Raw genomic sequence first — 27,144 nt, 5'->3', positions numbered from 1 at the left:
TACTAGACTGTTATTGACTGTATTCCCTCTCCTGTACTTGACATCCCCATGACTGTTCTGTAACAATCATTTTGTACTTCTTAGTGCATGAACCTTATCTGATACAAGTGAGCAGCACCCTTAACAACAATCATATAGTAAAAGCAATAATGGGTTTCTTAGGGGTGTGTGATACTAGTATATTAGAAAATTAATGATTTTTTTTTTCTTCTCAAATTTATGGGCAAAAGTGAGTCAGTGGCCATATTTAACTTAAAAAGGAACAGTACTAATGACTAACATATGTGGGTTCTCTCTTTTTAGTAATGTGTAATGAGTTGATTTTTTTTCTAATGTTGAGCCACTTTCACATTCCTGAGATAAATTGTGCGTGATTATGAGGTATCATTCTGTTCATATGCCACTTGTTTAATTTACTATTTATTTAAGATTTTTGCATCTATGTTCTCTAGTTAGATTGGTCTAGAGTTTCTATTTCTTCTCTGTAAAATGAAGATTTGTGAAATTACGAAATGAAATGGGTATCTTACTGGTTTCTCTTTTTGGTCTCAGTTTTCAGAGTCTGTATAGATTTTAAATATACATTTTTGAGGAGTTTTGGGCAACTATAAAATTGGAGGCCACATTCTCCACACACCAGACTACCCTCACTTCTGACACTAGATACATATTTGAGGGGTTCCCAAAACCAGCATGAGGTTTCATAATTCATTAGAAAAACTCATAGATCTTACTGAAGGCTGCTCTACTCATGGTTATGATGTATTACAGGGAAAGAAAAGACTAAAATCTGCCAAAGAAAGAGACGTAAAGGGCAGAGTCCAGGGGGGTTTGGAGCACAGAGCTTCCCTTGTTTTTCCCCCGTGTAGTCAGGTCTCACTTCTCTCCTTGGCTCAATATGTGACCATGCGTATAGAATACCATCATCCAGGAAGCTCACCCTATCTTTGGTGTTCAGAATTTGTATTGGGGCTTTGTCATGTAGGCATGATTGATTGATTGCTCACATGGGTAATCTTGGTCTCCAGGTTGGTTGACCCAAAGCCCCCACCCTCTGTCACATTGCTGATGTTTCTGGATTGGCCAGTTTCTACCCGAAGACTGTATGGTATCCTTAGTTCCCTCCTAAATCACATTGTTAGATTATCCAGTATGACCCAAGGTCCCCAGGCAAATATTGACATAACAGTCCAAGGGCCCAGAGATTACCTACTAGGGCCAAGGGCAAAAGGCAGACCTTCACTTTGGACAAGACCAAACTCTTCACTATGCAGTTTTGTACAACTGATTTTCTTTTTTATGGTTGTCTTCCTGTGATTCCTTGATACCAGATTAAGTTTCTAGGGATTCCATTATGGAAAACTGATTCTTTTAAATTTCTCTTGCTATCTTGTAAAAGATAAAAATAACGAACACTTGATTTAACTGCATTTAAATTAAACTATTATTTATCTTTTTTTTATCAAAGAATAAAGGTTCTCTTCAGTTTGAAGACAAATGGGATTTCATGCGTCCAATTGTTTTGAAGCTTTTACGCCAGGAATCTGTTACAAAACAGCAGTGGTTTGATCTTTTTTCGTAAGTAATCCATTCTGATTTCTTGCTAACATAAAGGGAATTTTGGTAATGCACTTCTGTATCCAAATGGAATGTTTACTCTAGATTGATCTGTTTGCTTGTTTAAAATTATTACTACTAGTGTTGGGGGTCCCCACGACCACCCCTAGTTTCAGTAATTTTCAAGGACTCATAGGACTGAACATGTAGTCATACTTAGAGCTATGATTTATTACAGCAAAAGGATACAAAGCAAAATCAGCAAAGGGGAAAGGCACATGGGGTGAAGTCTGAGGAAAGACAGACACAGACTGCCAAGAGTACTATCCTAGTAGAGTCCTGTGTCCCCAACAACAAGATTGACAGCGTATGTGATGTGTTGTCTTCCAGGGAAGCTCTTTGGAGACTCAGTACCCGGGATTTTTATTGGAGGCTGTTCACATAGGCAGCTTCACCTGTCGTGTACCAACAATTAGACCCTCAAATAAAGAGAGCAGGTGTTCAGTGTAAACCATACTGTTTACACAAGCAGATTATTAAACACAGTTAGCCATTCTTATCATTTCAGATGCCAGCCCAAGCCAGGCAGGCTTTTCTAAGGAATTTAGTCTCATGTCTGCTGTGTTAACTCTTAACCTTTGGCTAAATGTCTTTACAGCAAAACTATTATCAATAGGACTTCACACAGCAAGGCAAGACCAACCTATAGTATTGATCTCAGTTATACCTTTTAGGGGTCCTGGATTTAGTTAGTTAAAATAAATTCCTTTAACCATGAGGTTTATCTTAGAAAAGTAGGTGGCTTTCTCCTTCAGTTTCTGTATGGACCTTTTTACATGGCCTGAAGTGTCAGTTCAGGCAGAGTACAACTCTAGCCTATAAATTGAAGGAGACCTGAATACTTTCCAGGGCTCAGGCACTGTCAGGATAAGGTACACACATAAAGAAGTACAATTTCAGAGGGTGTACATGGTACCCCTGGAAACAAATAGTTTACAGTTATTAGGATATCCCAAGCAAGACATACATTAGTCAGGTAGTGTGGGTTAAGAACGCCCCCCAGTGTGCCCTCCTCCCAGGAAGCCTTTTCACTCTAGAGTTCCTAACCCAGTCCAGTTAATTCAGTTCTACTGGGCATCGAGCCCACAACCCAGGCATGTGCCTTGACCAGGAATCAAACTAGTAACCTCCTGGTTCATGGGCCGTCACTCAACCACTGAGCCACACCAGCTGGCTGCTCCCCTTTTCTCATAATCTATATCCTTGTTTTTCAGTAGGAGTGTTGTCGATGTTCTGGGTGGTTATAAAAGATGGCCCTGCATGTTGTAGGTTATCACTTCCTCCTTCACCCTCATAAAGTCTAGTAGTAGACACTCCTTTTGTACTCCCCACCCCTCATTATTGAAGAAAAAAGCACTCGTATGTTTCCAGATGTCCTGGGGAGGGGGGGGAACAGCATCTCCCTCACTTGAGAATTGCTGCTTAAGAAACACGTTGTTTAGTTTGACTCTGGTGTGTGACATTAAATAATAAAAAGATGGGTTTTTTGTTCCTGAGTTGGTTTTTGTGACACAACCTTCTCCTGGTTTTTATCCTGCCTCCTCTCAGTCATCTAAGCTAACTCATCCATGTGTACCCCTTAAATACTGCTTTCCTCCAGAATTCCATTTTTTTCCTTTTTTTTTTTTGAAGATTTTACTTGGAGTGCAGATATAGAGCCCATCCCTCCTACTCCTCCAAGGAGGGAGCAGGGGGCCGGATAGGGGTGGGGAGGTGGTTCCTCAAAGTATAAGCTTGCCTTGGTACAAGTTTTCCTTTTTTTAAACCTGAGTTTTCATCTCTATGAGCAATTCAGATTATTCTTCTGAATTGAACTTCCAGACTCATGCAGCCACTTATTTCCTGCCCATGTTTGTCTTTTAAGTTCCGTAAGTACTCAAAATTTAGAATCATAAAAACCTCTTATTCATAGTCTCAAGCCAAAAACCTGTCAGCTACCATGACCCTCCTGTGTTTTTTTACTTCTTCATATCCAGTTGATTGCTAGGTTTCATAGATTTTTATTAAATATCTCTTGAATTTCATTCCATCCCAGCTATCTTTTCCCCCACTGTCTTCATCTGAATGATCTAACAGTCCTACATCTCCCTACCTTCTTTGTTGTATCTGTTTATTAGTTTTCTATTGCTGCATAACAAATTGCTCTAAAACTTAACAGCTTAAAACAGCAACAAAAACACATTATCTTACAGTTTCTGAGGGTCAGGAATCTAATAACAGCTTAATTGGGTGGTTCTAGTCCAGGGTCTCTCATGAGGTTGCAGTCAAACTCTTGGCAAAAGATACAGGCCTGATTTTTTCTTGGGTAAGATTTTTTTGGAGCTGCTCAACCCCACATCCTTCACTACACCATTCCCTCTTGCCTTATGAGATGCAAGTCACGTTTGAGCCCTCTGACTTGTATCCAGTAGTGGTAGAAATCAGATATGCAGGGATACTGAGGCAGCCCTGTTTCAGGGAGGCCTGGATCTTCTCTGATGAGTGACTTTAGCTCCCAAACTCTCCAACAGCTTTATCAAACTTTCTTAGAACTGCACTGCAGTCTAAGATTTTTACTACACAACTTTCTCCTCTACTCTTCCCTGCTGGGATTAGAACAGCACTGCAGGCGTATCCTCCGTCCAGCTTCCTGTAGCTCACTTCCCCTTTTCCCTCACAGGCATTTCCCTCAATAAATCTCTTGCTCTTCTAAGCCCATCTGCTTCTTCGAAAGTCTAAACTAACACAAGTTAGTATATGTAAAGTGCCTGGCACATAGTAAGCAGTCAATTCATGCTGTTTTTTGTTATAATAAACAAGAGATGGTGATTTTGACTATGGTAGTGATGATGGATGGAAATATCCAGATTAGAGTGATATTTAGGTAATGGGTACTGTGATTGAACGTAAGGACTAAAATAAGGTTAGTTTGCCTAATTTCTTGCTTAACACTCCCCACTTCACACGTTAACCACATCCATTTGTTTGTAGTTCACTGCAAACACCATAGTAATCCACGGTTCTTTACTCATTACTTTTTCATAAAATATCCTTCCACTACCCTCTGACACATTGTGTTTATATGCATAATAATAGTTGTAAACATATTGAATTATAATCAACCTCTTTTTGTACCAGTTTATTCTTTTCAACTCTAGATTTCTTTAGTCATGAGGTGAAATTGAAGCTGTCTTATAGGGGTCAGTTAACCATTTTGTACTTTATTCAAAGAGCAACGGAAAACCATTGGAGGATTTTAAATGTAGAGGTAATAGTTGTGACTTTTTTAGTTTCATAAAGATTACTTTGGCTACTGTTTATTGGATGGATTGGAGGAGTATAAGAGTAAATTTGGGGAAATGGTTTGGTGTAGGCTTTGGAGCCCAATTGCCTGGTTCCACCATATACTAGCTGTGTAATCTTGGGAATATTACTTGGGAATGTTCCTTCACCTTTCTTTGCCTCAGTTTCCACATCTGTAAAATGGCAATAAAAATAGTACTTCTTCAGAGTTGCTGTGAGGGATAAATGAGTTAAAACAACTTAGAATAGAATCTCGCACATATGAAGCAGTTACATGTTACCTATTATGTTGTTATTTAACAAATAATTTGTGTGCTTACTGCATCCCAGGCACTGGGCCAGATACCACTATTAAGCTGAATTTAACAAATGACAAAAGCAAGTTCAAATTACTCTGCAGACAAAACTTTGGGTTATAATGACATTCCTAAAAATCTGAATATAAAACAAACTATTTGGCCATTGCTGTAATGTTACAGTTCTGGAAATGTTTTGTTGAGATTTCTATGACATTTTTTTTATAGCAGGGATTCCAGAAGGTACTGAATGAGTCAGTGGGGAGCATTTTTTGAATAAAAGCATCCTTAATCTAAGATTACCCTTTTGTTATGTTTCCCTGCTCTACAACTTGGTAACTAAGACAGTAACTTTGTAAATATGTATTAATATTAAATATATTTCTGTAATGAATGTCCTTTGGGTAAAATCTGTCAACTTTATAAGTTTAGAGTTTTATATACCAGTTTATGAGAACTTTTGTTTTTTGTTTTTGGCTTTTTTTAAATAAAGGAGACACAGTAGTAATTAATGTGTAAATGTAATGAATGTATAGGGGATTCGCTATAATGAGATTTAAATTACAATTTTTTTTTTTTCTGAAAGATACACTAATTTACATATATTGTGTTAAAGAATTAATAGGATTTATACTTGCTTTGCACAAGAAAATATTAATAGTAGTTCACTTTGGAGAATAGGATTAGGAAATAGTATACTTTTATAATTAAAAATATTTATGCAGCCCTGGCCAGGTGGCTCAGTTGGTTGGAGTGTTGTCCCGTGCACCAAAAGGTTGTGGGTTCAGTTTGCAGTCTGGGCAGGCACAGGAAGCAACTCATCAATGTTTCTCTCTCTCTCTTTCTCCCTCCCTCTCTCCCTGTCCTTCTCCCCTTCTCTCCCTCTTTCTCTCTCCCTCTCTTCCTTCTTCTCTCTCTAAAAAAATCTGTAAACATATGCTCAAGTGAGGATAAATATTATATATATACATATATATATTTGTGTATGTGCACACACAATAACTAGCAGATATTTAAAGAAAACAATGAATGACAAAGAAATAAAAATAGAAACAAATGACTGTGAAACAACTTATAAAAAATGCTTGGCTCATAGGAATGGATTCAAGCACCTTTAGTTTGGTCTAGCATGGTCCTTGGAAACTGTATTAAAACAGAAGTTAACGTGTGTTTTATCTTTGCTCTTGTTGCAGTGTTAATGTTTATCTGCTTTCTTTTTATAGGGATGTGCATGCTGTCTGTCTCTGGGATGATAAAGGCCCAGCAAAAATTCATCAGGCTTTAAAAGAAGATATTCTTGAGTTTATTAAGCAAGCACAGGCAGTAAGTTCTGCATCTTTATATTACATTTATTTTAAGGTTTTACTCAAAGAATATCATAAAAACTATTTTAAATATAGGAGTTCCTGAAGTAATTTTAAATACTACATTGATTCTTGACATATTTGTTAAATAAATTTTTTAATGAAATGAGTATCGTTTATTCCCCCCCCTGTACATTATTATACTTGATTAAAAGATGCTATAAACAAAAAATGAACAAAAAAGCAAAACAAACTCATAGACACAGACAACAGTATGTTGGTTACCAGAGGGGAAGGTGGGAGGGGGAAGGTTGAAGAGGGTAAAGGAGGTCATATATATGGTGACAGAAGGAGACTAGGCTTTGGGTAGTGAGCACACAATGCAGTATACAGATAATGTATTATAGAATTGTACACTTGCAACTTATATAAAGGTTATTAACCAAAGTAACCACAATGAAATTCAGCTCTTTATAGGTCGTTTAGATGTCCCCACCACCATTTATTTTTGGCTATATTTCAGCCCGCATAAATCTGTTTTTTTTCTCAAGACTAATACCTCTTTTCAAGCTGACAGTAATATTTTAAAAATTCCATCCATGTTCCAAATGGCAAGACATTTTTTTATGGTTGAAGAATATTTCATTGGGTATATACACCACATTTTCTTTCTGCATTCATCTATCTATAGACATTTAGGTGGTTTTCATATCATGGCTGTTGTAAATAATACTGCAGTCAACATGGGGGGTGCATATAGTCCTCTCTCAGTTTTTGCTGGGAGGGATTGGTTCAAGGAGTCCCCAGCATATACCAAAATCCATGGATGATCAAGTCCTTTAGTCAGCCCATTGTACCTGTGGGTTCTGCATCTACAGATTCAACCATCTGCACATGTAGAACCCATGAATATGAAGTGCTAACTGTATATTTTTCAAATTAGTGGGTTTTTTTTAACTTTTTAAAAATTTATTATTGATTTCAGAGAGGAAGGACAAGGGAGAGAGAGATAGAGACATATATGATGAGAGTCACTGATTGACTACCTCCTGCACGCCCCCAACTGGGGATGAGCCAGGACCCCTTGGTTCATAGGTTCATGCTCAACCACTGAGCCTTGAATGTTGGTGTGTTTTTGTTTTCTTTGGATAGATAGCTAGAGGTAGAGTTTCTGGATCATATGGTAGTTCTATATATATATATATTTTTTTTTTTTAAGAGCTAAGGATCTTTTATTTTATTTATTTATTTTTTTAACTTTTTATAATTTTTATTTTTGTTTAAAGTATTACAAATGTCCCTTTTTCTCCCCAATGACCCATTCCCCCCCGTTCCTTCCCCCTCCCCAGTCACTCTCCCCACCATTGTCCGTGTCCTTGGGTTGTGTATATATGCACATAAATTCTTTGGTTACTCTTTCCCCCTCCATCCCCCCGCCCCCCTCCATCCCTCTGACATTTGGTCAGTCTCAACTATGCTTCCATGTCATTGAATCTTTTCTGCTCGTCAATTTATTAAGTTCTTTAGATTCCACATATAAGCGAGATCATGTGATATTTTTCTTTTGCTGCCTGGCTTATTTCACTTAGCATAATATTCTCCAGGACCATCCATACTGTCCCAAAGGGTACGAGCTTCTTCTTCACAGCTGCGTAGTATTCCACGGTGTAAATGTCCCACAGCTTTTTAATCCACTCATCTACTGATGGGCACTTGGGCTGTTTCCAGATCTTAGCTATTGTAAACTGTGCTGCTATGAACATAGGGGTGCATAAATCCTTTCTGATGAATGTTTCAGGATTCTTATGATACATTCCTAGGAGCGGAATCACTGGGTCAAACGGCAGCTCCATTTTTAATTTTTTGAGGAACCTCCATACTGTTTTCCATAGTGGCTGCACCAGTCTGCATTCCCACCAACAGTGTACCAGGGTTCCCCTTTCTCCACACCCTCGCCAGCACATGTCGTTTGTTGATTTGTTGATGGCAGCCATTCTGGCAGGCGTGAAGTGATACCTCATTGTGGTTTTAATTTGCATCTCTCTGATGATTAGCGACGTCGAGCATTTTCTCATGTGTCTCTTTGCCATCCGTATGTCCTCTTTGGAGAAGTGTCTATTTAAGTCCTTTGCCCATTTCTTAATTGGGTTGTTTGTCTTCCTCTTGCTGAGTTTTATTTTTATTTTTAATGCTCACCCAAGGAGTGAAGATATTTTTTCCATTGATTTTTAGAGAGCGGAATGGAAGGGGGGGAGAGGGAGAGAGAATGGCGGGGAGAGAGAAACATCGATGTGACAGAGACACATTGGTTGATTGCCTCCCACACAAGCCCTGACTAGGGGCAGGGATCAGACCTACAATCCTGGTGCATGCCTTTGACCTGGAATTTAACCCTGACTCTCTGATGTGTAGGCCTATGCTCTAACCACTGAGAAACACTGCCCAGGGCAATAGGTCTATTTTTAATTTTTTGAGGAACCTTCATACTGTTTTCTGTAGTAGCTGCACCAATTTACATTCCCACCAACAGTGCACAAGAGTTCCCTTTTCTCCACACCCTCGCCAGTACTTAACTTCTTGTCTTCTTGGTATTAGCCATTCTACCAGGTGTGAAGTGGTATCTCATTGTGGTTTGGATTATCATTTCCCTCATGATTAGTGATATTGAGCATCTTTTCATGTACCTAGTGGTTATCTGTATGTCTTTTTTGGAAAAAGGTCTATTGAGATCCTCTGCCCATTTTTTAATGGGTTTTGTGTGTTTTTTAATATGTTTTTATTGATTTCAGAGAGAAGAAGGGAGAGAGATAAAAACATCAATGATGAGTCATTGATTGTCTGCCTCCTGCACACCTGCCACTGGGGATTGAGCCTGCAACCTGGGCATGTGCCCTAACTAGGAACTGAACCACGATTGCCTGGATCATAGGTCGATGCTCAACCACTGAGCCACACCAGCCAGGCTGGTGGGGGTGTTTTTTTTGGGTTTTTTTGCTATTGAGTTGTATGAGTTTTTAAAATCTATTTTGGATGTTGATCCTTATCCAATAAGATTTTCAAATATTTTCCTCCATTCAGCAGATTGCCCTTTTATTTTGTTGATAACCTTCCTTTTATGTGTGGAAACTTTTTAGTTTGATGTAGTTCTACTTGTTTCTTTCTTCTTTTGGTATCAAACGCAGAAAAGTCACTGCCAACACTCAGGTCAAGGAGCTTATGTTTTCTTTTAGGAGTTTTATGGTTTCAGTTCTTCAATTTCAGTCTTTAAGCCATTTTGAGTTCATTTTTGTGGATGGTGTAAGATGGTGGTCAAGTTGTATTCTTTTGCATGTGGCTGTCCAGTTTCACCATTTACTAGAGACTGTCCTTTCCCCATTGTAGACTGCTTTGGGGTTTGTGGACATTTTAACAATATTAATTCTTCCAATTCATGAGCACAGAATATCTTTTTATTTTTGTGTCTTCTTCAGTTTCTTTCATCAATATCTTCTAATTTTCAGTGTAGGTCTTTCCCCTTCCCGGTTAAATTTATTCCTAGATATTTTATTCCTTTTGATGCATTTTAAACAGGATTATTTTCTTATTTTTTCTTTTTAATAGTTTGCTGTGAAACACAAACAGTATAGAAACACAACAGATTTTTTTGGTTTTGATTTTGAATTCTGCAACTTTACTGAATTATTCTAAGTTTTTTGTGGAGTTTTCTATCTATAATTTCATTTTGAGATAGTGAGTTTTATGCCTTCCTTTCCAGTTTGGATGCCTTGTGTTTCTTTTTCTTGCCTGATTGCCCTGACTGGGACTTCCAGTGTTGTGTTTAATAGGATTGGTGAGAGTGGGCATCCTGTCTTGTTCCTGACCTTAGAGGAAAGGCTTTCAGCCTTCACCACTGAATATGACGTTAGCTGCCCATGGATTGATTTGCCAGTGTTGAACCATCCTGGCATCACTGGAATAAATCCTACTTGATCGTGGTGTATGATCCTTTTAATGTGCTATAGAATTTGGTTTGCTAATATTTTCAGTATTTTTGTATCTACATTTATCAGGGATATTGGCCTGTAATTTTCCTCTCTTGTGGCATTCTTGTCTGGTTTTGGAATCAGGGCAATGCTGGCCTTGTAAAATGAGTTTGGAAGTATTTTCTCCTCTTCATTTTTTGTAAGAGTTTGAGAAGGATTGGTATTAATTCTTTTTTATATGCTTTGTAAAATTCACCAGGGAAGCCATCTGGTCCTGGACTTTTGTTTTGTTTGTTGAAGTCTTTGATTATTGACTTATTAGTAATCTATCTGTTCAGATTTTCTATTTCTTTATGATTCACTCTTGGTAGATTGTATGTTTCTAGTAGTTTATCCATCTCTTCTAGGTTGTCAGATTTGTTGGTATGTAATGTTCGTAGTAGTTTCATGATCCTTTGTATTTCTGTGGTATCAGTTGTAATGTCTTCTTTTCCGTTTCTGATTTTATTTGTTCGAATCCTCTCTCTTTTATTCTTGGTGAGTGTGTACAAGCTTTTGTGAACATTTTTTGTACACAAATATTTATAGCAGCATTATTCACGATAGCTAAAAGGTGAAAACAACCCAAATGTCTGTCAGTGGACAAATACAAACAAAATATGATACATCCATAAAGTGAAATAGTATTTAGCCGTAAAAAGGAGTAAAATACTGATACATGCTACAACAGACAAATATATAGACACAGAAAGTAAATTAGTGGTTGCTTACAGTTGAGGGGTAGGAGAGGCAGAGACAAAGAGGAAGATAAAGTGATAGCTAATGGATGCAGGGGTTGTTTTTTAATTGACATAGAGTATTTTATTAGTTTCAGGTATACAACATAATGATTAGATATACATATTGTGAAATGATCACAAGTCTGTGTGAACATACTTTAATTTGCTCTTGTGTATATACATATGTTTTAATTTCTTTTGGGTATAAGATAGTTTGTACAATAAATAAAATATTTACATTTATAGCATAAACACTTTCTGGTATTCTTTAAAGCACCAGTATTTCAGATTGGTATAATTCTTTTTTTTTCTTCAGCGAGTGCTAAGCCATCAAGATGATACAGCTTTGCTAAAAGCATATATTGTTGAATGGCGAAAATTCTTTACACAATGTGATATTTTACCGAAGCCTTTTTGTCAGCTAGAGATTACTTTATTGGGTAAACAGGGCGGCAACAAAAAATCAAATGTAGAAGATGGTATTGTTCGTAAGGTAAGTAAGTTTTCTCATCTTTTTCCTAATATTCAGAAAGGATGATTTGAAAACTTTTTAATGTAATGTAGATATTAAGTGGGTTTTTCTACTTCACATATAAATTCCTTCCTAGCTCTTGCTGGGTTTTATCGAGCAATATTTTTTTTCTTTTATCCATTTTTAGCTTTAGTTTTCTTTCATCTTTTTATGTGGTGTTAAGCTGTAGACCTGTGTTTCAGACATTACCTATCTTTTGCTTTTCCTTTACTCTTTTCCCAGTTTTATCTTTGAGATTTTATTTACTTACTCTTTCTTTGTACTTTTACCTTCCCGTAAATTATATTACTTTTATTCTGTTTCAAAACTCTCTCCTTTTATTAGGTTACCTTCTGATATCTTTGTGTTCAATTGTGGCTAAGCTGTCATCTTTATAATTTTTTTACTTGATTATAGTGATTATAAACTTGGTATGTACTTTGTTTACTTTTGTATTTTGCACAGTTTCTAGTTAAAAGCTCTGTGCCCAGTAACAACTCATGATTTAATGGAAAAAGCTAAGCTCTGAAATTGGAGTCCCAGATTTCCCTTTCAACTCTTCAATCAGTAATGACCTAACCTCTCTGTCCTCATTTATCATGTATTTTTCTACTTGTGAGAATCAAATTGAACCACAGATTTGAAAAGTAGAAAAAGCCATTTGAACTTTAAACAACTCAGCTACTTGCTGCAATGGTTATAGCAACAATCTCAGGCATTTAAACATTCAAATAGTGGCCTGGGCATTATTTCCCAAGACTTAAAATTTATACCAGTGCTGACAGGGTTACTGTAAGTTAAGATACCCACTGGTTCCTCAGTGGTAGAAATAACTGCAGTATGAGACATTACCACCACCATCTACTCCCCAAAAAAGAAAAACACTTCTAGATGTTTTTTAATTTGCAGTTCCATAATCTTGTTCGCTCTTATTTTATTATTATTTATCTAATTTTTACTGTTCCCTATGGATTGTGCAAATCAGCATCACTTAATGATTAAGAGCATAGATTCTAGGACCACAGTTGTTGGATTCAAGTTCCAGTGTTGCCACTGATGAGCTGGGTAAATATGGGAACATTAGCCTTCCTCTCTGTGCCCCAAGTTCCTCGTATCTAAAGGGAGATAATAATACCTGTATCTGAGTTGTGAGAGTTATATGCCTTATATGTGGAAAGTATTGAGAGCAGTGCTAGGTATATAGTGAATGTTACATAACTGTTATTCTTGTTATTATTGATGCTGCTGTTATTATTAATATATTTTCTTTTTTCTTTTTTAAATATATCTTTATTGATTTCAGAGAGAGGAAAGGAGAGGGAGAGAATGATAGAAACATCAATGATGAGAGAGTCATTGATCAGCTGCCTCCTGCACACCCCTGACTGGGGATCGAGCCCACAACCCGGGCATGTCCCCTGACCGAGAATCAAACCCCGATCGCCTGGATCCTAGGCCAGTGCTCAACCGCTGAGCCATGGCCGGCCGGGCAGTATATTTTCTTTATCTGACAATTATTTGTTGGAGTGACAGTATGTACTCATGAATATGTATATATCATTTCCATCATTTAAATGGAACATCTGTAAGATGGATGGATTTATGTATTCCTTTTTTTAAGGTCCACTCTTGCACATATTTTCAGTTTAATATTTATCATGTGTTTGTACAAATGTGTTCATGAGCATTCCAAACACATACCAGTATTTCTTTGTGTTTGTTTTTTAAATTTTTATTTCTTGATTTGAGAGAGAGAGGAAGGGAGAGGCGGGGAGAGAACCATCCCTTTGTTGTCCCACTTATTGATCCATCATTGGTTGATTCTTGTATGTGCTCTGACCAGGATTCGAACCTGCAACCTTGGCTTACTGGGACAATGCTCTAACAGACTGAGCTACCCAGCCAGGGCCATACCAGTATTTCTGAAAGTCAACCTTGGGACTACAGGGGAAGTAACATTTTCCATGTGTTACCATATTTGATTTTTACAACTGCTTGAAATTTATACTGTTATTTTCAGTATTTTACAGATGGAAAAGCAGGTAAGTAAATAACAGAGCTGGAATTCAAATCCAATTATGTTGATTCCTTCTTTCTTTTTGCTTTGGTTGTACGTATTTTCATCACTTTCTGATTAAGTCTAGAACTAAGTACTGCACACCACACCACACTGTCCCATAAGCAAGAGCAATGATTTTAAACAGAAAAATGTCACCATTCATAATGGTCAATATATATAAATTGTAACTTTTTAAAATAGCCCACAAATTTCACATATTTGTTAATTTTTATTCACATACTTAAATTTTGATGTTTTGATGTTGAACAATTATGTTTGATTCTGAAGCACATATTCTTTATCATGTTTTCTTTACCACATGTAAATATACTGCTTTCCTGAAGTATTCAAGTGAATGTAGGCCTAAGAATTTGATTTCCTTTTTTACTGTTTGTATTTAATTTTTTTTTTTACTTTAGCTCAGCTGTCAAAATGCCTACTCCTCTCTTTCCAAGACTTACACGTGTCTCAGTCGTAATTCACCTGAATTCCAAAATCCAGATCCATCCTCCAAATAAAAGAAAGTACTCCATTGCTTCCCCTGCAAAAATAAAAATTTGTGTATATGTGGTACTTTGTATATTAATAATCAAAATTAATTGTGTATTTTGTTCTTTCTTAGCTCATGCTTGATACATGGAACGAGTCAATCTTTTCAAATATAAAAAACAGACTCCAAGATAGTGCAATGAAGCTGGTACATGCTGAAAGATTAGGAGAAGCTTTTGATTCTCAGCTGGTCATTGGAGTAAGAGAATCCTATGGTATGTTCTGAACTTTTATGATCATAATTTTCTTTTCATGCAGATTCTAAGAGAATTATAGAGTAGTACTATCAAAAGTGTGTATATTAGCATATAATCACATCTACTTTTAGTCCCAGATGCTTTTAAGAGTACACAAAAGGTATTAATTCTGCTTTAAAGAAACCTACAAAAATTCATATTAGTGTGGTTAATATTTTCTCCATCTCATTTCTTGACTGGTGAACCTTTTTAGCAACTTAAATTAGAGAAATGTAGATTTGAATCTATAGCTTATAAAGTAACTAGCTTGGTACTTACACATTTAGGGTGTAAGTTAATTTCATGTGTACATTTGTCTCAGTCTTTTCCGTTTCTGACAATGACATTCTCATTTGTTCTTTCAATCAGATATTCCGCTGACTAGAATATTCTTCCTCCTCCCTCTTTGTCTTCTAATTCATCCTCATGGTTCCTCATGGAGGCCTTTCCTAATACCCAGACTAAATTGGGTCCTCCCTGTCATAATAATTTTGTGTAATTAACTGTGTTGTTGACACTCTGTCTTTACTGAATATGGAATGCTTGGCACAAAATAGTTGTCAAATAAGAATTTTTTATGCTAATGAACCTTTAGTTAGCTTTGACTTGCTCTCTCCATTGCCCTCATATTTCTTTAGGTATCAAATTTAGATTTTTATTAGCCAAGTCCCTGAAATTTATTCCTTTTTACTTCACCTGCCACCAGTTTGGACTTCTTTAAACTCTACTTCGGGAATTTTGAAACAGTCTTCTTTTAGGGATCATATTGTTATCATTTTATCCAAATACTGTTCATAAGATTAATTAAGTACTGTTTTATTGGTATTTTTCGTACCCATTTAATGGTACACCATGCTAAATTCAGGTTACTTAGCCTTAGATTTGAGGCTCTCCACAACCATTCCTAACTTACCCTGATCTTCTATTAACCTTACAATCCACTCAGGCCACCTTAAATTGGCCTTGTGCTTTTGTACATCTGAATATTTACTTATTTTAGATCGATCTAGCTATGTAAATCCTAATTTATTCTTTAAGACTCATTTCAGATCTCATCTCTTATGTGGATGATGTCTTGATCCAATTAGAAGTCAGTGTCTTTTCTACTCAAAAATAAAATAGTCCATGTTCTCTATACCATTTGTCACTTTACTGGTTTGTGCTGTTATCTTTTTAAGTTTTTTATAAAGAAGGTTTTGTCTTACATTTTTTTATGTTCTTTTGAGCATTGTCCATCCCATGCACATAATGAACTCTCAATATTTGTTATTTCATTTATCGTACTCAAAATACTGATTCGAAGCATAATTAGAGTAAAATTTTATTTTCTGTTTTTCAGTTAACCTTTGTTCTAATCCTGAGGATAAGCTTCAAATTTATAGGGACAATTTTGAGAAGGCATACTTGGATTCAACAGAGAGATTTTATAGGACACAGGCACCCTCGTATTTACAACAAAATGGTGTCCAGAATTATATGAAATATGTAAGTCAGAACTTAGTGTGCGTGCTGATTTGAGCTCTTGTCCTAGTGTTCTTAAAATGATCGCAATTTTGCCTCTGGACAGGCAGATGCTAAATTAAAAGAAGAGGAGAAACGAGCACTACGTTACTTAGAAACAAGACGGGAATGTAACTCAGTTGAAGCAGTAAGTAATTTTGCAATTGTTTGTTCTATGGGATTATTTGAAGTACAGTGGCCCACGGATGGCAAATACATAATGCAAATAACATGACTTATCCTTTTTCTGTCTCTGACCAACAGTACTCATTGATTACAGTACTTCTCCAGTGAGCCAAAGCACAACTTTAATAGACACCTTATTGTTGTTTTTCAGAGCTAATGTGCAAGATAAAATTTATTTGCCATCCCTTCTCTAGACTTTACTATATTTAATGTAGTCAGTCTCCTTTATTATGTGTTATGCTTATATGAAGTTAACCATTTTAGTGACTTTCATGTGGCAAGTAAAATGTGTTTCCTAAAGATACAGTTGAGTGTCATTATTCACAGTGATTACGTTGTGTAGAGTGGCTGCAAACACTGAGTTAGTGAGTGCCGAATCATTAATATTAGGGACAGTTCTTACAGGAGGATGTTTTCAAACTTAATCTTGTCATGAGATAAAATGTTATTTGATAAATGAGCATCAATCTCTTATTTATTTTATATCCTAAGTTCCTCATTAAAAAAAAAACTGATCAGAGGTAGTAACCATGCTACACTATCTGTCCTGAGTGTTTTCTTTTACATGGAGAATGACCTTAGTATACCTTAGTAAGGAAAATAAGCAATATTTCCTCCAGTTCCTTTCAGTCTCTGGAGCCTAGGAATTAGATTTACATTCAGATAAGTAACACTCCAGTTTGCCTACAACCAAACATTTTTCAACTATGATATTTTTTTTCCTTCTGACTTTTCTTTGGCTTCTTCCATCTTGAATGGTAGTCATGTTTATTCTTTGTTCAGGAGCTGGGTTGGCTCTCCCCTCCCCCCTTGTTTTTGTTTTGTGTTGCCTTTCATAATGTGCAATATATTTCCTCTTTCAAAGGTTAAAGTAACTTTGATATTGGCCAGAAAAGGGAGCTAACTTAGGGTTGTTTATAGAAGTTCTTTATGCAAAATTAAAGCTGGCTTGGATTACTTTCAGAAGGCAGGGAAGGCCATTGATTGTTTGTTAAACAAGTATGCCATCCTCAGAGTTACCCCTCAGGAGGATTAATCTAGTGACAGTATGAAAGTTTAATTGGAGTGAGGAAGAGCTGGGAATAGGGAGTAGAAAGGAGGTTTTTACAATAATTCAAGGAAGGTGTTAGGAGTACCAAATAGGGTTATAGCCATGGGAATGAAAAGGACAAGGGTAGAGAGAAAGACTTCTAGAAGTGGAACGTTGTATCATATGGATGGGACTAGATATTGGACAGAATTGAGTCAATTTTGTTTCTGAGGGTTTGGCTTGGGAGAATTGTGCTCCTACACAGAGATCGGGTATAAGAATAAATCTTAGTAAGGAAGAAAGATGAGTTTAGTTAGAGGAATTTGAGCATTTTGAGTTGGTTTATGTGCCCATTTCATCTGGGTGAGGAATGTTACAATTGCGTAAGATAGAATTGTTCTGTTCCTCTACTCTAGTGTATACAACTTAATTGGAACATATCCATACTAAACATGGAAATTCAATTATAAAGGTCCAGCTAAGAAAGAGGATAAGAGACAGCAGGAAAAAGAGAATGAAAAAGGTAGAGATAAATACACACGACAACTTGAATGGAACAGTTAAGTCTCCCTTTCTACTTTAAAACACACACACATACACACACACACACACACACACACACACAGTAGGAAAAAATTTGAAATAGATGTGAATTTGCTCTTCTACAGTTACCAAATAGTGTGAGCATCTCACCAGCTGAATGATTCTAGATAAACTAATTAAAGATAAGTTTTTGTTTGGTTACTTTTCACAAAGGCACCATGTGCAATATAGCATGCTTCCAGAGAAATTGTACTTCACTGGGGATGTAAGAGATCTGTTTCTGTGGTTTGTTTTTATTTTGTTTGGATTTTCTGCTCATTTTTTTAAATGTTCTGATTGAAAAATGACATATACACTGAAAAGGGCACAAAATCTCAAGTATATAATAAGTTAATTATCACAAAGTGAGCATACCTGTGAAATCATTAGAAAAAGAATTAGTAGCAATTCAGAAACCTTTTATCATTCCCCCTCCAAAGGACTATTACTATCTTTTTCTTCAACGGTTATCACTCTCCCAACTTTTAACAACATAGTTTATAGCAAAATTTGGTGCAGAGAAGATATCAGGCACAAAAACTCTAGAACTAATTATGATGTTGGGAATGTAAGGCTTAATGCAGATGTATCACTATACTATATTCCTCACTGAGCTAAAGCCATTATACTATATACATAATATTTATTATGTGTTTGTTAATTGCAGTTTTGTTTTCAAAGAGAAATAACTTGTTAAAATGATGTTGTAATGGAAGGAACCATAAACCAAAAAATCACTAAGTCTTGGGTTCTAATTTAATATAAAGGGTAAACACTATTATTTGGCAGCAGTAAGAAACAAATCACTTTCCATACTAAAAACTATTGAAAACAGCTACACTGTCCTAAATTTTTTCTTAGCAGAATTATCAGTCATCAGAACATGTTATGCTATATCTTAATGCATTATTGATACTAGTTTTGTCTATACTTACCTGTTAGGCTGTTTGTGTTAATGGAAGACAGTTACATATCAGTTCATATGGGCTACAAAATAATGCACACCAGGATTTAAGATTAAAGCAGGTACATTTTTGGCACTTACGTTTTCCTCTAAAAATTTGCAAATTATTATGGTTTATCAATTACCTTCTTTGAATTTAATTAGTATGAGTCAACCTTAATCTTCTAAACCAGATTAGTTTTCAATTTATGGGAAAAAAAGTTTCTGGACTGTATTCAGTATAATAGAGCAAGTCTTACCTAAGTAGTACCAGTTATGAGGCCAGGCCTGTTGAAGGCCAGGTGCACATTTCAAGAAGTGTTCCAAGCATCTGATTATGTCAAGTGATGCTTCTTCTTTTCTAATATTAATATCTTCTATTTTCCTTCAGTGGATTAAATCCATCTAATATTAAATGGTTAATTTTAGAAAAATGTAATAATATAGGAGATCCTTGTCCTCTAATCTTTGATGGGAATGCTTTTACATTTTCACTGTTAAGCATAGTGGCGTTTCTGTCATGATATATGCATTTTACTATGTTAAGTGAGTATTCACTTATTCTTTTATTAAGAATATTATCAGGCCTCCTCTTCTACTTTATCTTATAGGAGAGCAACTTAGCACCACTCAGATTCCGTTAGACACACAGTTCTAATAAGCTTGATTATCTTTGGATGGGCCTGTAGCAAAAGAGCAACAGTATGTTAGTAAAGCTGGATAAGAGGCTTCGGAGCTGTGCTGCTGAAGGTACATTATTGACAGAAGAAGTGACACATCACAGTAAGAAAAAAAGAGAGGAAAAATTTTTAAACCAAAATAACTTATCTTTTTTCTATGGCTATTAGTATTTTAGGCAACAGTCCAACATACCTTGATATTCTGTGAGGGCATTCAGTTAGTATGTATTATGCACCTAAAACATGTCAGGCCTTGTGCTAGTTAGGCCTGGTTCCTGTCTTTAGCGTGACACTCAAGTAAAATGGGTTGTTTATGTAACAGAGGAGTGGAATAGAGTTAATTGGTGGTGTCAGGTTTTCACCTCTTCACAATGACCAGGGCACTGATAGGGAGACAGAATGGTAAGGGGCATTCATATTGGAGCCAGGTGAGGATTTGAATTCCACTGTTGTCCTTTTACCAGCTGTGTGCCCTTTGGCAAATGCTGTCAGAGTTTAATGAAATAACTATATAGAAAAAATTTAGTACTGGGTCTGGCATAGTAGTTTTTACTGTTAGGGCTCTGGTTTGGAGAAAGCTGCTTACTGATTCTAAGACAGAAACTATTTTACTGTCTGTATAAAACATTAATAAAACTGAATTTTAACTAGGTCACAGTCATAAATTATTATCTTTAAAGTGGGTACTTGTTAACTTTAGTATTTTAGTATATTAAGGGTGGTGTCCAAATAGTCAAGGTGAATTAGTCCGACTCTTCATTGTTCTGTGTAAAGAGGGACTTGTGTAACTAGTTTAGAAAGGAAGCAAGTACCGCTAATTATAATGATTAAAAAGAAAAGAAGAAGAGAAATCTAAGCCAAGCTAGAAAGTCCAAGAGAAATTAATTTTGAGAATATCCTACCACACATGGAATAAGTTAATTCTTGAATACATTACAGATGTCCATGTATGGTTGATAATGGAAAAATAGAATCTTAGAGTGGAGAAATGTAGGATAATTTTTAGTTCAAACTTCTATTTTATAGCTGAGGCAAAGCAAATTATTACTTACATTGAATTATGTAACTAACAACAATCAGAACTGTTCTTGTTGCTTTTTACTAAATTTCAGTGAAGTAGAATTGTTCAAATTGAAAAGCACTTAAAAGATGACTCTTCTATATCACTTAGCCTGCCTGTCCCACCTTTCATTTTCATAGACCTGTGCATTCGTTCATTCTACAGTTACTGAGTGCCTGCTGTTTTTTATGGCAGGCTTCATCTTTGAAGAGTTTTGCTATAGAGGAAGGTAAAACATCAAGCACATTGATAGTTAAAGTGTGTCACCTTGCAGACCTCTGGGGAGAGATTGCTATGGATTTAGAAGTTGTGCTCATCTCAGGCAAAATGCAGGAGTTGATGGCATATGGCAAACAGTTTTTTTTTCTTCACGGAAGCTAGCGAAAGGAGACAGAAAGGGAAAACAAGGTGAGAGAGATGGCTTATCACTGTCCTTTCCATTCAAGATGTATTTTTCAAATAATAAGAATATACTTAGGGCTGACTGTATATAGTACTCTGGTAAATGATGGGGAAGAAATACAAAAGAGGAATAACATGGTCTCAGCTTCCAAAACTGACCCTCTTGTTAAGACAAGACTCATTAGAGATAAGGAGAGAACTCTGTGAAGCAAGCTTCCTTTCTTCTTTCTGCCTACATAAAAGTTTTCTAAAGGATTTTTCAACACATAGGGATCTATACCATAATTATTCGCTACTTCTTTTTTAAAAAAAAAACAAAAACTTTGTTATGAAAATTTTCAAATATTTATAAAAGTTGAGAAAAATAGCATAATGAACCCAGCCTGTCATACCCAGCCCCCAGATTTAACAGTGATCATCATTTTGTCATATTTGCTTGGTTGGTCCCTCCTTCCTTCTCCCTCCCTCACTTCCTCCCTCTCTCCCCCACTTTCTTCCTTTCTCTTTCTTTCCTCTAGCATTTTGAAAGAAATTTATGACATCATGCATTTTTACTCTAACCCCTTCTGTATTACAACATTTTTTAATACCTGTATATTTTTTATTATACATATATGTGTGTGTATGTATATGTATATATAGGGTGTCCCAAAAAATGTATACAAATACTTTAAATAATTATAAAGGCAGTGTTTATTAAAATACATTTCATTTTTAAAATTGAGCTATCAGCTGTTAAAGCATGTATACATTTTTGGGTGACACCCTGTATATATATATATATATATATATATATACACATACTATAATATACCTACCCAACCCTCTAATAATGGGCACTTTAATATTCATTATTGTAGTTTATTTCTTATAAATAATACTTCCTGGAATGTCCTTATATGCCTATATCTTTTAAACATCTTTATGCATACATCTTTCTCACATGTGGCATTCTCTTGGAATAAAATTTCCTGGAAATGAGATTGCTGAAGCAAAGAGTATGCACGTTTTACAGATTGCTACTTAATACCAAATTGATCTTCAGAAATGTTACAGTAATTCTTCAGCAGTCTGCCTGGTTATCTTTCCTGATCTGGGTTTTGTCAGTCTATTAGTTTTGCCATTCTCCCAGTATCATAGATTTTTTTTTATGTTCATATATAAAATTATTAATGAGGCTTGGACATCTTTATTCATATTATGGACCATTTGTATTCTTTTGTGTGTTCAGGCTGATCTTTTATAAACATCACTTTTATTATTTTACTTCTTTATTCAAAACCCTTATTATCATAGTTCTGGCTGGGTGGCTCAATTGGTTGAGTGTTGTCCTGTTCACCGAAAGGTTGCCTGCCAGTTAGATTCCCAGTCAGGGCACATACCTAGGTTTCAGGTTTGATCCCCAGTTGGGGGCATTGATGAGAGGCAACCTGATCAATGGTTCGCTCCCTCTCTCCCTCCCTCCCTCTCCCCCTCCCTTCCTCTTTCTATTTTAAATTTAAAAAAAAAAAAAAAAAAAAGCCCTGGCTAGTGTGGCTCAGTTGGTTGGAGCGTCATCCGCTGCTCAGAAGAGTTGTGGGTTCAATTCTCAGTCAGGACACATACCCAGGTTGCAGGTTCAATCCCCAGTCGGGGCACATACAAGGAAGCAAGTGATCAATGTTTCTCTCTCTCTCCCTCCCCCTCCCTCTCTCTCAAATTAATAAAAGCATATCTTTGATTGAGGATTTTAAAAAATAATTTTTTAGAAAAGCAACAGTATCATTATTTCCTATTTCTGATTTTCAAGACCCTTTGTAATTTGGCCCTAAAGTATTTTTCTAACTTAATACTGTTAAGAGTCATCCTGCTCCAGTAAGGACTATTTTCTCATTCATATAGTGCCTCATTCTATTCATTTTTTTCTTGGATTCATTTCTGAATAGTTTTACCTTTTTAAAATGTTTAACTTTTTTCCTGCCTATTAAATCTGTTGGAATCCTTATTGCCCATTGTGCAATAAAGTTGCCCTAAATTGTCTAGCTTTAATCAATTTTCTCTTATTTGATTTCCCACTGAACCTATTTATTGTTTCTACCATTTTATTTAGTAGCATATTATAGACTGATTTGTTGTGTTATTTTATCAAACACCAGCTGTGCGTGAGACCTTGAATATGTAGCTATGGACAGAAGAGTCTTTGCCCTCACGAAGTTTATAGTGTAGTAATGATGAATTTATTTTCACTTCTTTGCTTTATTAATGAGGTTGAACTTTTTTTATATACCTCTGTTATACGTGAAGTATGCACACATTCTTAGATATGTAATTAATTATATTTCCCAACTGGATTGCAAAATCATTGAGGATAGAAACCATATTTTGTACTTCTGTATTCCTTACAACACTTAACTCAGTTCTGAGCATATAGTCATTACTAAGTATATACTTGCTCTGTTAATATAGTAACAAAAGTTGTAGGCTGTGGAGTCAAATACCTGACCTCATAATACAGCTCACAACCTTATAAAGTACCAGTACAGTATTTGCAAGTTACTTAGCTTCTCTAAGCTTTTTTCCTCATATGTTAAATATCTGCTTCATAAGGTTTTCATGTGGGTTAAATGAGTTAATGTATGTAAACCATTTAGCACAATGCGTACCTGTTATTATAATTTGTTTAACATCTCAGGCTAGGAGCTGCTTCATCAACCTTTTATTTCCCTAAGTACTTTCATCTAAGCAGTTAACCAAATTCTTCTCAGTTTACTTCAATTACTTTTTCAGTTTAGCCTCTCCTTTTAATCCACATCGTATCCCACAATAAGAAATACATTTACTTGTGTACTATATTCATTTGCAAATATTTGAAACTAAGGTTTTATGAGATAATATTATTTGTGATGCACGCTGATGTTTTTTTTATTCTGTTCTATATTATTTATTTAAAAAAAAAAAAAGGCTGTGCCCTGATCTGCGTGTCTCGGTTGGAGCATCTTCCTGTACACTGAAAGGTCAGGGTTCAATTCCCAGTTAGGACACATACCCAGATTTCAGGTTCAATCCCTGGTTGGGACGTGTATGGGAGACAACCAGTCGATGTTTCTTTCTTACATTGATGTTTCTGCCTTCCTCTCCCTCTAAAAAAAAAAAAAATCAATAAAAACATATCCTGAGGTGAGGATTAAAAATAATAATAATAATAAATAGAAGCTGGTCATAACCATTAAAACTGATTTCAAAACAGTCTGAAAAACACTGGTCTAGAATTTTGGAATGTGCAAAATTTGTACTAGTACTGAACTGGATTACGTTCAAGTGTAAATTTTCATGAAATAAAAAACAGATGAAGTGACTGGAACTTGGAACTTATTTCAGTTGCACTTTCTTCTTCATGAGTGATATAGAATTAATTTTCCTTTCTTGATCTGATTTTGCTGAATATGGGAATGTTTAGTTGTGCATTTTCCACATATAGAATGGTATAGAACAAGATTTCTCAGCAGTTGGTGTGGCAGAAATTTCTCAACCACTTCATATGTGTATTGTTTTCCTTAGGACAGAAATTAGAGTGCATAGATTTTTAAATCGTTAGCATAAGTCTCAAAGAGGGACCTGAGAAAAACTTTATTATGGAAATTTTAAAACATATTTAGAAGTAGAAAGAATAGTATAATGAATCTCTGTTACCTAAATTCAACTTCATAACTATCAACATTATGTTAATTCCAGGAGGAAATTTTAACAAAGAACTTTTAAGGCACATATAATTTCCTTTCTTGATACAGATAAGATGATCTGTCTTTCAGAAGAGATATATCAGCCTTCATGTACCTTGCTTTAGTACTCCCAGTACACTCATTTTATCTGATACCTGCAAGAAGAGTAAATAAGTATATGACACAGGTGAGCAGTGATGGAATAGGGTGGATTTTCCTAAGGACACAAAGAACACCAAACCTTGCCATCTTACTTGAAATATTTCAACAGCCTTGAATGCCAGTCCCCCTATTACCCGCTCAGTACCATCTCATCTGTCTTGCTGCCATTTGACTGATCTTTTAAAAATGACTTGGGGCCCAGCCGGTATGGCTCAGTGGATAAGCATTGATCCATGAACCAAGAGGTCACTGGATTAATTCCTGGTCAGGGCATGTGCCCGGGTTTTGGGCTCGATCCCCAGTAGCGGGTGTGCTAGAGGCAGCTGATCAATGTTCCCCTGTCATCGATGTTTCTCTCTCTGTCCCTTCCTTTCTCTCTAAAAACCAATTTTTTAAAAATACATTTAAAAAATGACTTGGGGGAAGTAGAAGCTCATAATGTCCTCTGTTGAAAACCTTCGATTCTTTTTTCCCTACCTATAGAATAAAATCCCAAGCCATGGATTTTCATTCACGATCTGGCTTCAGCCTACCTTTCTAGCTTTCTCTTCCACTGTCCGTCTCTTCCCTATGACATGCAGCTTACTATTCTCAGAATATTCAGTCCTTTTATCACTTGTAGTTATTTTTCAGGATCCAATTTAAATTTCATCTTATGGATAAGACTACCCCAGAAACAAGTATGTAGTTCCTCTGATTGCTTTTGTTGGTTGTGTGTGTGTGTGTGTGTGTGTTGCCCCTTAACTGAGTCATATTACTAGTTTATCTTTGCCTCCCTCCTCACCCTTAATTAGTGATCTCCTCCAAAGCAGTGGTTATATCTTATTCTTCTTAGTCTCCTAAACACTTCTTTGGTGCCCATACATAGTAGGCATCCAATGATGGTTTGTTGAATGAATGTATGAGTACTTTTAGAATTTTAGAATCTAATTCCAACACAGGTTCTCTCCAGAAGAGTTCATCAGAGTTTATTTTTTCATTTTGTTTTGTGTGTGTGTGTTTTTCCTCCCCTCCTTTGGGGGCTTTTGTTAAAATTTCTAAAGAGAACCTAAGTTCTATAGTCTTTCCTTACTGGGAAATATACTCTGGTAAACTAGTATAGAGTATCCGTCTTCAACATTCCTGTAGTAAAGGTAAGTAAAATCTACTTTTGGTATACTTAACTTTCTGCTGTTGTTGAAAAATAGTTTTATGGAGCTATAAAGCAAAGCAAAGTGGAATAAATTTGTGCTTATAATAGCCTTCACCAATTTTTGATATATTTCAGCTCATGGAATGCTGTGTAAATGCCCTGGTGACATCCTTTAAAGAGACTATTTTAGCAGAGTGCCAAGGCATGATCAAGCGAAATGAAACTGAAAGTAGGTAAAATATCACTTAAAGTTCTCATAATCTTTTAAGAGGGTATCTTTGAGGCAAATCACTTTTAATAAATTGCTCTTAGGTTATTCTTTTATACCTAAATATGTTTGTTAAAGTAAACTGTGCTTAAAGAAAACGATAAAATATTTAGCACAGTTAGAAGCACTGTGAAGATTATAAACTTATATGTTCTGCATCTTCCCCCCCTTAGGTATCAGTATGTACACAGACACACGTGTGTATTTCAGTTTGTTCTTCAAAGGCTGATTTAAATGGTAAACATATGGTATAGGATAGAACTAGGTATCGTGACTTTTTTGTGGAACCTTGCAGCATATACTTTTAGGAAGTAATAAGACATTTCTTGTTAATATTCATTCCTCTCCCCAAAAATATTTTACAATTTGCCCGGCTGGCGTAGCTCAGTGGTTGAGCATCGACCCATGATTCAGGAGATTGAAGTTTGATTCTGGGTCAGGGCTCATGCCCGGGTTTCGGGCTCAATCCCCAGTAGGGGACGTGTAGGAGACAGCTGATCAATGATTCTCTCATCATTGATGTTTCTATCTCTCTCTCTCTTTCCCTTCCTCTCTCTGAAATCAGTAAAGACATTTAAAAAATATATATTTTACAATTTAAGATTTCAGAAGTGGTTTTTTAAAATTACTTAAATGTTTTCTTAATAAAGATGTATTTGAGAGGGTGGCAAGTACATTACAGCCAAAAAGAACACAGTATAATATCTATGTCCCTGCTACCCAGAGATGACTCCTGGTAGCATTTTGATGTATTCCCCTCCAGATTTCCTTTTGTATAAATGCAAGGTCCCATTTAATCTCTAGTTGCATTTAAAGTATGTCTTTCATTTCACTTAAGTTCATACACTTTTTAGAAGTAATTCTGTAGTGAAAAGCAAATTGCTCATTGGCATAAATGAAATATTT

General features: G+C 35.9%; 1 protein-coding gene across 3 annotated transcripts in view; it reads left to right on the top strand.

Annotated features, from left to right (window-relative positions):
* The window catches only part of CUL5 (cullin 5), a 73,017-nt gene that overhangs the window by 18,967 nt on the left and 26,906 nt on the right, over positions 1-27,144 (top strand). For all 3 annotated transcript variants that reach the window (XM_016218201.2, XM_087821560.1, XM_087821561.1), the window contains 7 exons: positions 1,469-1,578; positions 6,419-6,518; positions 11,557-11,733; positions 14,433-14,574; positions 15,935-16,080; positions 16,163-16,243; positions 26,106-26,199. In XM_016218201.2, coding sequence (XP_016073687.1) covers positions 1,469-1,578; positions 6,419-6,518; positions 11,557-11,733; positions 14,433-14,574; positions 15,935-16,080; positions 16,163-16,243; positions 26,106-26,199 — 850 coding nt within the window. The remainder of the gene's footprint in view (positions 1-1,468; positions 1,579-6,418; positions 6,519-11,556; positions 11,734-14,432; positions 14,575-15,934; positions 16,081-16,162; positions 16,244-26,105; positions 26,200-27,144) is intronic.

This window comes from Miniopterus natalensis, chromosome 11 (genome assembly GCF_054644295.1).
Source record: "Miniopterus natalensis isolate mMinNat1 chromosome 11, mMinNat1.hap1, whole genome shotgun sequence".
Classification (NCBI taxonomy): Eukaryota; Metazoa; Chordata; class Mammalia; order Chiroptera; family Miniopteridae; genus Miniopterus; species Miniopterus natalensis.
The sequence above is the reverse complement of the archived record's forward strand: the minus strand, read 5'-3'. Positions and strand labels throughout refer to the sequence as shown.